This window comes from Notamacropus eugenii, chromosome 7 (assembly GCF_028372415.1).
Source record: "Notamacropus eugenii isolate mMacEug1 chromosome 7, mMacEug1.pri_v2, whole genome shotgun sequence".
Classification (NCBI taxonomy): domain Eukaryota; kingdom Metazoa; phylum Chordata; class Mammalia; order Diprotodontia; family Macropodidae; genus Notamacropus; species Notamacropus eugenii.
The window spans coordinates 34,288,851-34,303,164 of record NC_092878.1 but is presented as its reverse complement, the minus strand read 5'-3'; the positions used below and the strand labels follow the sequence as shown (position 1 = coordinate 34,303,164).

General features: G+C 37.6%; 1 protein-coding gene across 10 annotated transcripts in view; it reads left to right on the top strand.

Moving 5' to 3' along the window:
- TTC7B (tetratricopeptide repeat domain 7B) overlaps positions 1–14,314 on the top strand; it is a 337,747-nt gene that overhangs the window by 67,064 nt on the left and 256,369 nt on the right. For 9 of the 10 annotated variants that reach the window (XM_072624949.1, XM_072624948.1, XM_072624947.1 and 6 more), the window contains one exon: positions 5,044–5,174. The exons of the other annotated variant lie outside the window; for it this stretch is intronic. In XM_072624949.1, coding sequence (XP_072481050.1) covers positions 5,044–5,174 — 131 coding nt within the window. The remainder of the gene's footprint in view (positions 1–5,043; positions 5,175–14,314) is intronic. 10 annotated transcript variants of the gene reach the window in all.

Below are 14,314 nucleotides of genomic sequence, written 5' to 3'. Positions count from 1 at the left end.
GATGGAGGAAAAACTAAAAAAAAAAAACAAAACCAAGAATAATCCAAGAAAAACAAGAAGGTTATGAAAGGAAAGTCAATCAATTAGAAAAGAAGATCTAGAATCTTAAGGAAGTAAATGACACCTTGAAAATTAGAATTGGGCAAAGTGAAACCAGCGAAATTATAACGGATCAAGAAATGGTTAACCAGAATATAAATAATGAAAAAAATAGAAGAGAAAGTGAAACATCTTATAAGAAAAACAATAGATTTGGAGAATAGATCAAGAAGAGAAAATATAAAAATAATTGTTCTAACTGAAAGTTATGATGATAAAAAAAGAATCTTGATACAATAATACAACAAATAATTAAAGAAAATTGTCTTGTAACATTAGAACAGAGGGGAGGGAGATAATAGAAATAGAAAAAATTCATCAATCACCACTTAAAAGAGATCCTATGAAGAAAACTCATAGGAATATCATAGTCAGATTTTGAAACCCCCAGCTCCAGTATAAAATATTAAAAGCATCAATTTAAATATGATGGAGCCACAATTAGAATTACACAAGACCTAGCAGCAGAGACATTAAAGGACCACAGGTCTTGGAACACAATATATTGAAAAGAGAAAGAGCTGGTACTCTGGCTAAAAATGTCATATCCTGCAAAGTTAAGTATTATTTGGAATAAAAAAAGTTGTACATTTGATAAACTGTCAGACTTTCAAGACTTCATTAACAAAAATCCTGAACTTAATAGAATATTCAACATATAAGAACCAAGAGAAATATAAGGTATTATCAAAGACTGATTATAAAGAATTCATAAAGACAGAGTGTTTACCTTTTATATATGTAAAATGTATGGCTAAGACTCTTATTAACAGTTAGGTAGCTCATGATAAAGATTGAGGTAAACCCGACTATGGTATTAATTTTAAAAGTGAAACCATTTAGGAATAACTAAAGAGAGTATTTCATACAAATGAGGTGTAAGAGGAAGAATTGATACAGAGGAATTAGATGGGGGAGCAGGGCTGGTAGTTCTGGTAACTACTTTCATTAGGAATAGGTATAAGAGGGAACAATACATACATATTTAGAAGAATATAAAAATCTTCTAAATTCAGAACAAATAAAACAGGGGCATAGGGAGAGGGGAGAGGACAAGGGAGGGATCTTTAGAGGGGAGGGTGAGGGAAGCTGTTTAGATTTATGGGAATGGGAGGATAGGGGAGGGATCCTTGGAGGTGGCTAGACAAGTAATAGGAGGGCAAGGTAGTGGGTAGAAGTTAAGTAAAGGAGGTAGGAGGGATAGGAAACAAGAGATATGCACAAACATAAAAACAAAGACAGGAGTAGAACATTTTTGGATAAGTATATGTCTGCATATGTGTGTATATATGTGTATATGTGTACGTATATGTCTATAGCTGTAGAGAAACACCTAAACTTTATTGTAGCCTTGGGGGGGGGTCAGGAAGGGGAAAAAAGAAAGTGCCTAGCAGAGAACCAAAAGACTCACAAGGGAAGCAAAGATGGACAATTTTCAGTGCAAGCATTATTTATCATACAGGTTTTCTTGACATGAAAATATATTGTTACATAATTTGAATCCTCTCTTATGTTCTGCTATGTACATGACGTGTTTTTTTTCTTTTTAACTTTGTGTTTAAGTTCCAATATTTAAGTTTATGATACGGTTTTGTTTCTTTGTTCTGCATTTGTGTTCTGGCATTTAAGTCTGAAATAAAATTAAAAAGAGAAAATAATAAGAAGAGTAGAAGGAAGACTAAATTTAAAAGTTTGAAGATCTATGTCTGGGCCCATCTCTGCCACTAATTTGGTGACTTTGGGTAAATCACTTCACGTCGGTTTCCTCATTTTGTAGGAAGTGAAAGTGTTAATGTAGATGATCTTTGTGATACCTTCCAGCTCTAATCCCCTGAAATTATCAGGCCTTTTTTATTTAGGTTGGTAGAGCCACTGGGATACTTTGGTTAATTAAATTTTTAAAAAGTTAGTAATAGTTGATATTTATGTAGGACTTTGTAGGTTACAAAGTGCTCTCCATACATTATTTTTTAGTGCAGGTATTGTTTTCTCCCAAGATGAGAAATCTGAGGCTCAGAGAAGTTATTTGCTTAAATTACACCAGGTATTAAGTGTCAGGACAGAGATTTTGAGTTAATGTATTCTGACTCCAGATTGAGAGCTTTAACATTTTTCTAATACCATGTCTGCTGATTGTCACCTAAGATTCCAGTTGTAGATAACATTAATTTATTCTTCATGCATTTTGTATCTCTGACATTTCAAAAGACACATCATGATACTCATTCTAGACATTAATCATTGTACAGGACTTTAGCCCTAAAAAAACACTTGGGCCAAAGGGAACATGTAGTTTGTTGGGTATGATGGCAGTGTTCCAGATGACCAACAAAAGATGCACATTTTCAAATACTGTGTAATGGTCCTGATGAAATCCATGTTCATCTGGCTACTTCTCTCTGGTTATGCGTCTAAATAAGTGATAGGCAACAGCTGAGAACATTTTCTTTTGCATCTTTTTCTCTTCTAAATCTCTTAGGCCTTTGCTTTTAGAATTAGTATAACCAGTTTAAAACTCCATTATTGAACTACTAGAAGGCAAAGAGATTGGGCAAAATCATTGTGGATGTTTTATTATACTGAGGATGTTTGCTGTTTTCAACTAAATTGCCAACATTATCTTGTTTCCTTATCTCTTCATAAAAGTAGAGTTCATGTTATAAAATTAGTAATAATGCATGATGGTTTATGAACTATTTCTCCCATAATAACCCTGTGGGGAAAGTATTCAGAGTATATTATTCCCATATTTCAGATGAAGTTGAGTTCAATGAGTTAAAATGACGTTCTGTCAGTCATACAACTTGTCAATGGCAGCTTCCGAGACTTGAACCAGGTCTTGTGACTCCTGGCTTTGTGCTCTTTCTACAGGAACATTTAGCTTCTTGCAATTATGTATGCACATATCTCTTTCTTTGTATTGTATAATAGATAAACGCTTTTTTGGGGGCTTTAGCTTTCTGGTTAATTGGATTCTGGATAAGTGAGGTTTAGGAAGCTCTACTGTTTAATTATACTTTTTTCTTCAGGAGTCACATTTTTATTGTGATTTTATTTTTCCATATTCTACAATTTGGACCTCATAAAAGAAAGAGGGTGTTTTGTTTTCCCCCAGATGCAACATGCCACATTCTTTTTTTTTTTTTTTTAGCTTTTATTTTAATATGGTGTGTAGCTACTGCTCAGTCACAGTCTTTGGTATTTTTCTTTGTGGGAGGAGATGGAAGCCTCTCCACCCTGTATTCAATTGAAGGTGCTTGTGAGGCAGGGGACTCTTTTCTTCTTTCAGATCTGTCTCTGTAGCCCTGAGGTGACTGGTCAGTGCTTGCTGAGGCTGACTTAGATGGGGGCCATGCAGAGATATACGTGTAATGGATCTTCATGTAGCCATATTAGCTTATCTTTCTTAGAAGTTAATTATCTCTGTTCATCTTGGGTTTTAATTTATCTGGATAATTTTGCTTCATGAACAAGTAGGCACCACAGTATAGGTGAAGCTTAGAGTCAAGAAGTTTAGGTGGTATTGTTGATTCTTCTGGGTTTGAGACATCTGTCCTTGGGTCCTATGGCATATTAAGGTACTTGACACACAGTGGCTTAATGTTTGTTGAATTGAAGTGAAGAGAATTCACATTAAGCCAGCTGTGTGGCTTTGGTAAGTCATCTTACCTTTCTGGATGTTAGTATCCTTTGAGGCTATCAAACAGGCCTTGAGTCAGGAACCCCTGAGTTCGTATCCTTACCTGTCTGACCCTGAGCAAGTCATTTCACCTCTCTCTGCTTCAATTTCCTCATCTGTAAAATGGGGATAATAATAGCACTTCCCTCCCATGGTTATTGTGAAGATCAAATAAAATAATAATTGTCAAGTATTAAACACAATGCCTGGCACATAGTAGGTGCTGTAGAAATGTTAGCTTTTGTTATTATTATGACTGTTACTGATGAAACGGTCTGGTCTGGTGGTAAAAATGAGAAGTGAGATCCTTCCAGAGCCCAGGAGCGTTCTTGTTCTCTCACAGGAGTGATGTCTGTGCCCCTTATTACCCATCCCCTAAAGATTCTTCACTTTTTGGATTTGGTATGTATTTTCAAAAGAAACCAGTTTTCGTAAGATATTGTTTAGGAGAATTGACTCTTAGCATCTCAGCAGAGTTCCAGGACAGAATGGTGATTCAGCCCTTTGAAGATTGTTCTTTTCCAAATGACATTGATTGATAGCCTGAGTAGGAACCTATGCTCAGTTAATTTGTGTAGATTACGTATGTACTAATTAACATTTGTATATTTTGTGTGTATGTGTATAAATGTTCTTTTCTCCGAATATATTGTAAGGTCCTTGAGGGTAGGAATTGGTTCACTTTTGCTTTTATACCTCTAGCATCTAAGACAGCACATAGGGAAGTTTAACAAATGCTTGGTGATTGATTGATTTATTGAAGATTTGTGGGTGCTAAGTTGCTTTTTGCTAGTAATTCATTTGAGTTCCATTTCATATGTCTGAAGTATTTCTGGATTTATCTAGAAAATGCTTTTTAAGCATTTAAAGTCATAGTCATTTCTATTTTATTTGAGAGATTGAACCTGAATGTTTATTTTTTCACACTTCCTATTTTCTTATTCTTATGTCTGAATGATTTCTTTGTGAATTAACACATTCATACAATTATCAGCCTGTGTCTTGAAGGCAGTTAATTCACCACACCTCATGGAAGTGTTAGTATATTAAGATACTCTCTCTCCATACAGCCTGTGGGATTTGTTTCTCATTTTTTTTTCATGTTTCTTTCCTTCCATGAAGCCTCAGGTGGGAGCCTCAGTCAGAGAGCTCTTCCTCTGACTGCAAGGCAAAGAGGACCCTGAGTTTTCCTGCTGGGACATGGTTACTGATAAATCTTTCGCAGACAACATCTTAACTCAGTTTTGTGACTTTCTTTATTTCAGGTCTTTGTTTAGAGAAGTTGCCATTTTCTTCTTCTGCTAGTAATCTTCATGTAGACCGGGAGCAAGATATCATTACCTGCTATGAGAAGGCAGGGGACATTGCCCTCCTTTACCTCCAGGAGATAGAAAGGGTGAGTGAGAATGATTCGTACATTCGACATGAACTTTCTCATCAGGTTAAAGAGGAGGAGAACCTGAGCAGAGCTTTATTACTGTATATTGTATGTCTCTGACTGTAGTATTTTACCTCTGCCCTAAATTCCTCTGCCTGTAAGATGATGACAGGGGTAATGGTCAGTTGCAGGTGAAGTGGAGAGAATGCTGGACTTTGAGAAGAAAGCCTTGATTTTAGTTATGTTTCAGCCCCTTAGCAGCTGCATGACCTTTGGGAACTCACTTAACCTCTTAGATCTTTTCTCATGTGCAAAATTAAGATGTCATATAAGTGCAGGGGTTTTTAATGGGGTCTGTGAACTTGTCTTTTAAAGAATATTTTGAGAATTGTATTTCAGGATAGTTTTTTTTTTTTAAACATGATTCTGAGAAAGGCAAGTCCATGATATGTGAAAGGGAAAGAGCCATTGGGTTAAAGGGTCTTTGATAGCCTTCTGTTCTTCATGAGGGTCATGCTTGGATTCACCTAGAAAAAGTGGAGAACTTAGTTTGTTCTACTCTGTTCTTGTCTTTCTGAGCAACTCAGATAGAATCCTGGATTTGGAGCCAAGAGTACTTGAATTCAAATACTGCCTCAGAGACTACCTTTGACCCTGGGCAAGTCCTTTACCCTCTGAGCTTTGGTGTCCCCATCTGTGAAATAGGGATCATATTCTAGCACCTCTCTCTCAATGGGCATGTGAGGATCAAATAAGATAACACATGCGCAGTGCTTTGCACACCTTTTAAGTACTACAGATATGCTAGCTGTTACTGTTCCTATCATTAATGGAGTAGTGAGGAAAGACCAGAATCTTGTATTCTTCATCATTTTATCAATTTTAGTTTCCTAGTTCACACCTGCAGTGTCTGGTCCTCAGATTTGGAACACATGCATAAAATTCCTTTTTGAGGGCTGGAACAGGATGAATGGTGATCCTAGGAAAGTGACCATGTGTAGAATTGAGGACAAAATCACACCTTATAAATATCAATATGGTGATTTTTGACTGAGCCATACTGGGAAAGGTTGTGTTCTGCATCGTAATTTGTCTAAAATATCCTGGCAACTTATGAATGTATTTGCCTTTCTTACCAAAGTACCATCTTATTGGAAGACTGTTGTGAGAGGGGAAAAATCATAGTGTTTGAAATTGTTTGTGTTATCATTGAGAAATTACTAAGACACCTAACACATTTATTTATTCACATTTATTTTTAACTTGTCCATTTTTTCCATTAATTTATGTCTGTTGCTTAGGCATTAATAATGGATACCACCTCCCACCTACCCCCACAGCTCACCTTCAATCGCTATTGCTGTGTTAAATTGTATTGGTATTTGGTGACCCTTACTTCCCACAGCTTTTCTCTCCAAACTTTCTCCTTATGACTTGCATAATAGCATAGATGCCTTCTAATCTGAGTGAATTGTATATGTTTTTAATGATTTGGGAATTGACAGTTCACATTGTCTTTCATGTGGGCCTTGTAGCTAAACTATCCTTAAGACTTTGTTCATGGGAAATGACTGTCAAGTTGCCAATTTCTTATTAACAATATTATTGGTTTAAGACTAGGAAAGTGAGAAAAACAGAATCTGAAAAAAGGTGAAAAAAATATGCATGTTAAGTCAAATGCTGCTTAAGAATATTCACCAACCAGATACATTAAGCAAAAAGTAAAAACATTTTGTTCTTATATTTGCAACTCTGGGCATATTCAGTAGTAGTTAATGCATTTTTACTTACTCTCTGGGGTGAATTCAGTTATCTTCCTAGCTTTCTGCTAGCTATGGAACACCTCTCTCCAGGAAGATTAAGCATTTTACAGGTTCTTGTCGGCTTCTAACTGCATTTACCAGGAAGAAAAAGATGTGGATTTGGGGAAAATATTAAAGACAGTTTGCAATGTCAAAGATGGTAGATGAATATTCTGTAACCAGTATTCTATACCCTTCTATTGGATATTTTCAGATAAGCCACAAGACTTCATTTTACAAAGGGCAGATATTCCCCAGGAAGAATAAATGAGAAAAGGATTGTCCTTGATTTATAGTTTTTAAAGCTCAACTTTTATTGTGTCATTCTGTATGCTTCAGGGTCTCCAGTTTGTATAGGAGGAATCACAATGCTTGGCCCTAATTATTTAAATTTAATAAGCAAACATTTATCCAGTACCTACTATGGATTAGATATCGCTAGATAGGCACTGGGAATAGAAAGGCAAAAATAAAAATGCAGCTTCATTGGACTATGTTGAGAGTAAATAAGAATTATTTGATATGAAAATTTATATTATCAGGGTTGTTTAAATATCTGTAAAATTTTTTTTTCTGGAGGAGAGAAAGGAGTTGATCTCTTAAAGGGAAGAAAAGATTTCTGTGTAAATGCTACAGTTTTCTCTATAATTGAATATAATAGATCAAGTAGTACAGAATTTGTCATGACATTTATAACCTTGATTAATTTATTCGCAGAAGTGATAATATGCCAAAAGTAAATAAAGTTGTCATCCCTCAAAGAAATTTCTACTGGTGTATTTTTAATTAATAAAGATGATTTCATACTTATATATAGTCTTGTGGATCTTGCTTTCAGCAAATGAACTCATCATGTCTTTGTCTTCTGTGAACGTCAGTTAATTAATCAGTAATGACTTGCTACAGCATGATTTGAACCAGAGATAGGAACTTTAATTTCTGCTAAAAATTCATTTCTTTACTCTCTGTTTTAGGGGGAAAGGGTTAATATTCAATTGTAGGACTTTTGTACCCTTTTTCTTTTCTGTTTTTGGTATCTGGTGTCTGCAGATGAAACATCAGGTACAAATTATTGCAGTATTAAGCCTGAAAACCAGTTATCACTATGTGTCCACTTGACATTTATCTTAGAGCAGAAGTTTCTTAACCTTTTTTTGATTAACGGTCCCCTTTGGCAGTGTTGTGACAGCCTGCCCATTCTCAGAATCATGTTTTTAATTACATAAAATAAAATACGTATAAAGGAAACCAGTTATATTTAAATGTAATTATCAAAACATTAAAGCAGACAAGTTCACTTGCCCCTCTCCCCTTTCCCCCCATTAAGACTCTGCCCTCCCTTTAGTCTAACAACCGGGTTCCTTAGATGAGAAGAATAAAAACCCTGAGAGACTGTGACTTGAAAAAAGTTCATCCAGAGCTGCTAAGGCTCAGGGCATGACTAAAAGCACAGAAAACAGAGGATTGCAAAGCAAACCAACTATATATTAAAATACAATTATCAAAATGCTAAGAGACAAACAAAAAGTCCACAGGCTCCAGGTAAAGAACTCCTGCCTTGCAATGAAATATGTTGGAGATTTAAAAGTTGGTTTAGATGTAAGGTCACCTTGTAATTTGAGTTCAGAACTAAGAGAATATATAGAAAGGTCTCATGAAAGGACTGGGTGACCATTGAAGGCCCATTTATCATCTTGATGTTCTAAAAAAATAGGAGCATGAAAAAAAGTCTTCTCATACTTTTACCTATTGCTCCTTCTCCTTTATTCTAGCCAAAGTAGTATATAAAAAAAGGTCACAGTTTTGTGAAAAACTCTTTTGAATCAGTGCTTCCTTTTTTAAAAATTCTGAATTTAACAAACCAAGGTCAAAAGAGAGAATAGAATAAATGGGGGGCAAGATAGGATGGAGGGAAATATAGTTGTCTTATACAACATGACTATTATGGAAGTCTTTTTTATGACTACACATATATAGCCTATATTGAATTGCCTGCCTTCTCAGTGGGGATGGGTGGGGAGGGAGGAAGAGAGAGAAATTGGAACTCAAAGCTTTAGGAACAAATGTTGAGAATTGTTTTTTCACACAACTGGGAAATAAAAATACAGGTAATGGGGTATAGAAATCTATCTTGCCCTACAAGAAAAGAGAGAAGATGGAGATAAGGGAAGACAGGGGTGTGATAGAAGGGAGGGTAGACTGGAGGAAGGGGTAATCAGAATGCACAGCGTTTTGGGGTGGGGGAAGGGGAGAGATGAGGTGAAAATTTTTAACTCAAAATCTTGTGAAAATGAATGTTGAAAATTAAAAATAAATAAACATTAAAAAAATAAGATAACAAGAGCTATTAGAATAAAATCAAAAGTTTTTCATAAAAGAAATTAAATGGTATCTGATGATGTCTTACAAAGAACAGTTGGATTTGGAAAACAAATCAAGAAAAGATCATTAAAGAACTACTGGTCTCCCTGAAAACCATGTTTTGACAGTGGAAAAGCCTAGACCCGTGAAAACTGCCCAGATCTATTAGCAGGCAAGGGCAGAGTGAAGATATAAGGAGAACCTCCAAAGTCCTGTGAGTGAGTGATATAGCCAACAGCTGTATTAAAAAATACACACTGCAAATATCCAGAAAGAATTCAGGCACCAAGGAACCACAGTTAGGATCACACAAGACCTAGAAGGTTTTATGAAAAGCTAGAGATCTTGGTTTGTAATGTTCCAAAAGACAAAAAATATAAAGCTTATAGCCAAGAGTATCATTACTAGGAGGGAAAAATGGACGTTTAGTGAAACAGAGGACTTTCAAACATTTCTGATCAGAAGATCAGCACTGAGTAGGAACTTTTACGTGCAAACATAAGAGTCAAGAGGAAACCTAGAAAAAGTCCATTTCTTTGAGTATTTGAAAAGGGCTGTGTTTCGTGTTGTAGTGCTAATATTCTGAAGGAGGGAAAAAACAAGTGTCTTTTCAGAACCTTAATGTGTTCTAAGAATATTGAGGGAATTGTGAAAAAATGGAGATCTTGTAGGGGTAGGTTAGTTCATATGTGAGGATTTTAAGAGGGGGAAAAAGAAAGAAGAGTAAAAGAAATAGACTTATAGAAAGGAAAAAGAACAGAGTGGAATGCACTATTTCTCATGACTGAGTTTATGAAAAAGAGCCATTTGCGGGTTGAGCAATCTGGGAACCACAGATGCTGCCACTGCTGGGTATTCTGCCCCTGAGACCTGCTCGCGCCATGCAGCCAGGGCTGGGCTGTGCTCCAAGGATTGCACTCCACTCTGAGTCCAGTGCAATTCCTGTCTGTCTTCCAGGCTGTTCTAGACTGGAAATCTCTTTCACTGTGTCATTTTGTGGCTTCTTCTGCTGTAGAATTTGGTTGGGGTCATTTTTTATGGGTATTTTGTGGGCTGTGTGGGGAGAGCTAGAGTAGGTATGTCTCTCTACTCTGCCATCTTTGCTCTGCCCCCGGCATTTCTTGCTGTCTTGTCAAGTCGATACTTTCTATTGGTATATTCCAATTTATAGAGAATCTGTTACTTGGGTAAAGTTTATCCTTTTCTGTTCTAAGCTATTTATTCTCCTTCCAATTCTTTCCTCCAGAACCTTTATTCCATTTTTTTTAATGTCTTGCTTCATTTCTTCTAGCTATTCATGTAGTCCCTATGGAAAATCCTTTTTTTTTTTTTAACTTGAGTCTGTGCTTGAAGTTGTTATGGAGCCACCTGCCCTTCTTTTGGGATCTCTAGATTCGCAGCAGTTTTTTATTTGGATTAGTATCTTCTTTGATTTGCTCATTTTTCAATCAGTTCCTGATAGGAGCTTGGGCCAGGCTTTGCCTTCTGCTGTATTTTTGAGTGGCATGGTAGTTCCTGCTTGCTCTCTACCTCAGATTCCTTGAGTTCCTGGGTTGAGTTCATATTCCCAGGGTCAAGTACCCACCTATCACCCTCAACCCTGGATCTGTGAGGTTTGGAGTGCTGGATCTTGAAGGCCCGCTATTCCCTCTGAGTTTTACGTGCCTAGAACCCACTCTGGTTGCTGCTATCTCCCAGTGCTTCCAAGGGTTCCTTGGGTTTACAACTACTCTGGTAGTTGTTGTCTCCAGACACAAAACTCTGCTAAACTACATAAGTTTCTAGCCCTCCACTGGCTTATTGAGCTGACAGCCCCCTTTACCATTGCCTAGTGGATGCTTGCTGACTTTTCCTGCAGTTCTAGGGTGGAGGAAATCACTTAGTGTCATTTCTTATTGAATAACTTGATTCAGTCTTTTGCTGGAGTGGATTTGGGGGTTCTAGGCAGCTTGCCTCTCTGTTTGGGCAGGTGTTTTGGTCACCTACTTTCCTGAGAAAATCGAGGCTATTAAATGCAAACTCTTATCTTCTCTCCTCATCTCAAAACTCCATATCATCCCCATACTCTCCTTTTTTCCTGCAGTTTCTGACAAAAAGGTGGTTCTTCTTGCCAATGCCAACCCTTTTACAGATACCCTTGAGCCCATCCCTTTCTTCTCAAGGATGCTGCATCCTCAGTCATCTCCCCTTCTTGAATCGTCAACCTCTCTCTGTCTGCTAGTTCCTTCTCTACTTTCAAACATGCTTGACTCCTTAAAAATATCTTTTAAAAAACCTTCCTCTAGACCACTCTACACCCAAGATGTTGTTCTATGTTTCTCCTCCCTTTCTCAGTCAGTCAAACTCCTAAAAAAAACAATTATCTATGTTTGCTTGGGCAGCTGTGTGGCACAGTGGATAGAAAAAATCCTCTGGAGTTTCATGACACTACTGTCTCCTACTTCTCTTTTCTACCTATCTGCCTATCTTTTTCTACCTTTTGACCTCTCCTCCTCAATCTCTTTTTCTGGCTGGTCATATGAAGTCGTTGCCCCCACCCCCATTCCCCCGTGAGTGTTCTCAAGAGCTCTGTCTTAGCATCTCTTCTCTTGCCTCTCTCTCTCTCTCTCTCTCCCTCTCCATATATTTATATATATATGTATATGTATCCTCTCCCTCTTGGTGATCTCATTAGTTTCCATGGGTTTAATTATCACTGTTATACAGATGACTCACTGATCTCTATATTCAGCCCCAGTCTCTCCCAGTCTCTGAGCTTCAATACCAGATCACCAGTTGTCTACTGGACATTTCAAATTGGAAGTCCTGGGGAAACCTCAAACTCAACCTGGACAAAAATGAATTCATTATCCACCCTCACCCCCAGAAAAATCCCCCCTCTTTCAGGCTTCTGTCCCATAGAATTCTTCCTTCAAGACACTATTCAGGTACCACATGAAGCCTTTTTTTGATTCTCCTGTTGCTGGTGTCCTCCCTTCCCAAATATCTTGTATTTAGCTGTTTTGTATTTATTCTCTTTATAATTGATCTGTTTGTATATAGAGCATTGTGCACATACTTTTCCTCACTGTCTCCCCTATTAGAATTTTAAGTTCCCTAAAAGTAGGTATTGTTTCAATGTTTGTATTTTTATCTTTAGCACCTAGAAGAATTCCTGGCATGTAGCAGGCACTTAACAGTGAGGCTTGATTGACTGTTCCTATGAATGGGACTCAAAGAGGTAGGAGGAGGGTTGGCTTGGAAAGGGGGTTTCAGTGGTCAGGGCCAGAGGGCAGGTAGGAGCAGAATTAATTCCTTCCTACAGAGGGATCAGGCGCTGCTTCTACAGTAGAGGGAGCAGTACTTCCAGCATCCTCAGAGGAGATGTTTTCTTGAGATTCCATGACTTGACCCTGAGTCTGTAGAGCAAAGTCTCTGAAGTCCAAGTCATATCTTTGAGAGAAGCTACTGTTATGTTGGGCTGCACTGTCAGCCAGATGTGAAGAGTGTGCATCTGGGCATCCTCCACACTCACTCATAACTTGATCTCCTGTTTGGGATAGACCTCTGATCTAAGCTGCAGTGTCAGTAGAGCCCAATGCTTTGCCAGCCACGTGGCACCGCTCATTGTTATCTTCTCATCCCCACCAGCCACAACCCAAGCCAACTTCAGGGTCATCTCCTCCACTTTCTTGGTCTTCTCTTTCATCAGGCTGGACTGTGCCCGTCCTGCTCAGATCTAATCTGTAGGCTTAGTCTGGGTGGGGCCAGGTCATGGGTGCAGGCTGCCAGGGCTGCCCCTGGTGGGGGTTGTGGGGTCTCAGGGCAGAGCTGGCATTCCATGGACTGTTTCTCCTGACCACTGGTGGGTAGCAACCTGGGCTACCTCCTCAGCCCTTGTAGGCTCCATTCAATGCTGCATCTGGTCCTGGCTTGGCTGCGGCCTGAAGGAAGGAGGAAGAAGATGGAGCAGTAGTTCAGTTTTTATAATCCTTTGTGGTTTAAATGATTTTTATTTTTGTTTATTTTGAACTTGACAGACCCCAGCAAACATGGTCATTTCCATATATGAAGAATAGAATCAGGATTTTATATGAATCTATGATTGTATATAATTTATGAATATATTTTATATGAATCTATAGCCTTGTTTTTAAAAAACCTGTTCTTTTCTGTAACTTTTTCTGAACTTCCTTCTGATCTCTTCTGTACATTTAAAAATGCTTCAATGACTCTCTTCCTTCCTTCCTTCCCTCCCTCCCTCCCTCCTTCCTTCCTTCCTTTCTCTCTCTTTCCTCCTTTTTTTCCTTCCTTCCTTTTTCTTTTCCTTCCTTTTCTTCTTTCCTCCTTAATCTTGTCTGAAAACATATGTCTTGAGTCTCTCACCTCTCTTTCAAGAAGTAGGTAATATTCTTTACCTTTGGTCTTCTGGAATCATGGTTGGTCATTATTTTAATCGGAGTTTTGTGGTCATTGAATAAATTATTTTCTAATTCTGATCACTTTACTGTGCGTTAGTTCATAAAGATTTTTCCAGGTTTCTCTGAGTCCATTCCATTTACCATTTTTCTTGGTACGGTAATATCCCATTATATTTATATAGCATACCTTGTTCAGCTATTCCCTAATTGATGGGACTTTATGGTTTAAATTTTTTTTCTCACAAAAAATATTAGGTCATACAAGTATTTTAAATTCACATTTTATAGATGAGACTGAGAAATTTAATGATTTGCTTACAGTCACACCACTCAGAGTCATACTGCTAGCAGAGCTGGGACTTAAAGCAAGAAATTCTGGTTCACAGTCCAGTATTCCTTTCTTAACACTTAGCTGCCTGTTTTTAAGACTTCTGTAATATTTTGGATTTGATCAGTAGTTGGGGATTTTGGAAAACTTTGTTACCTTTCTCTAAAAAATGAAGTCTTTCTTACTAGAGGCATGGAGAGTAGGTAAACATTTGTTACAGGGCAGCTAGGTAATGCAGTGGCTAGAGTGCTGAGCTGGAGTCAGGAA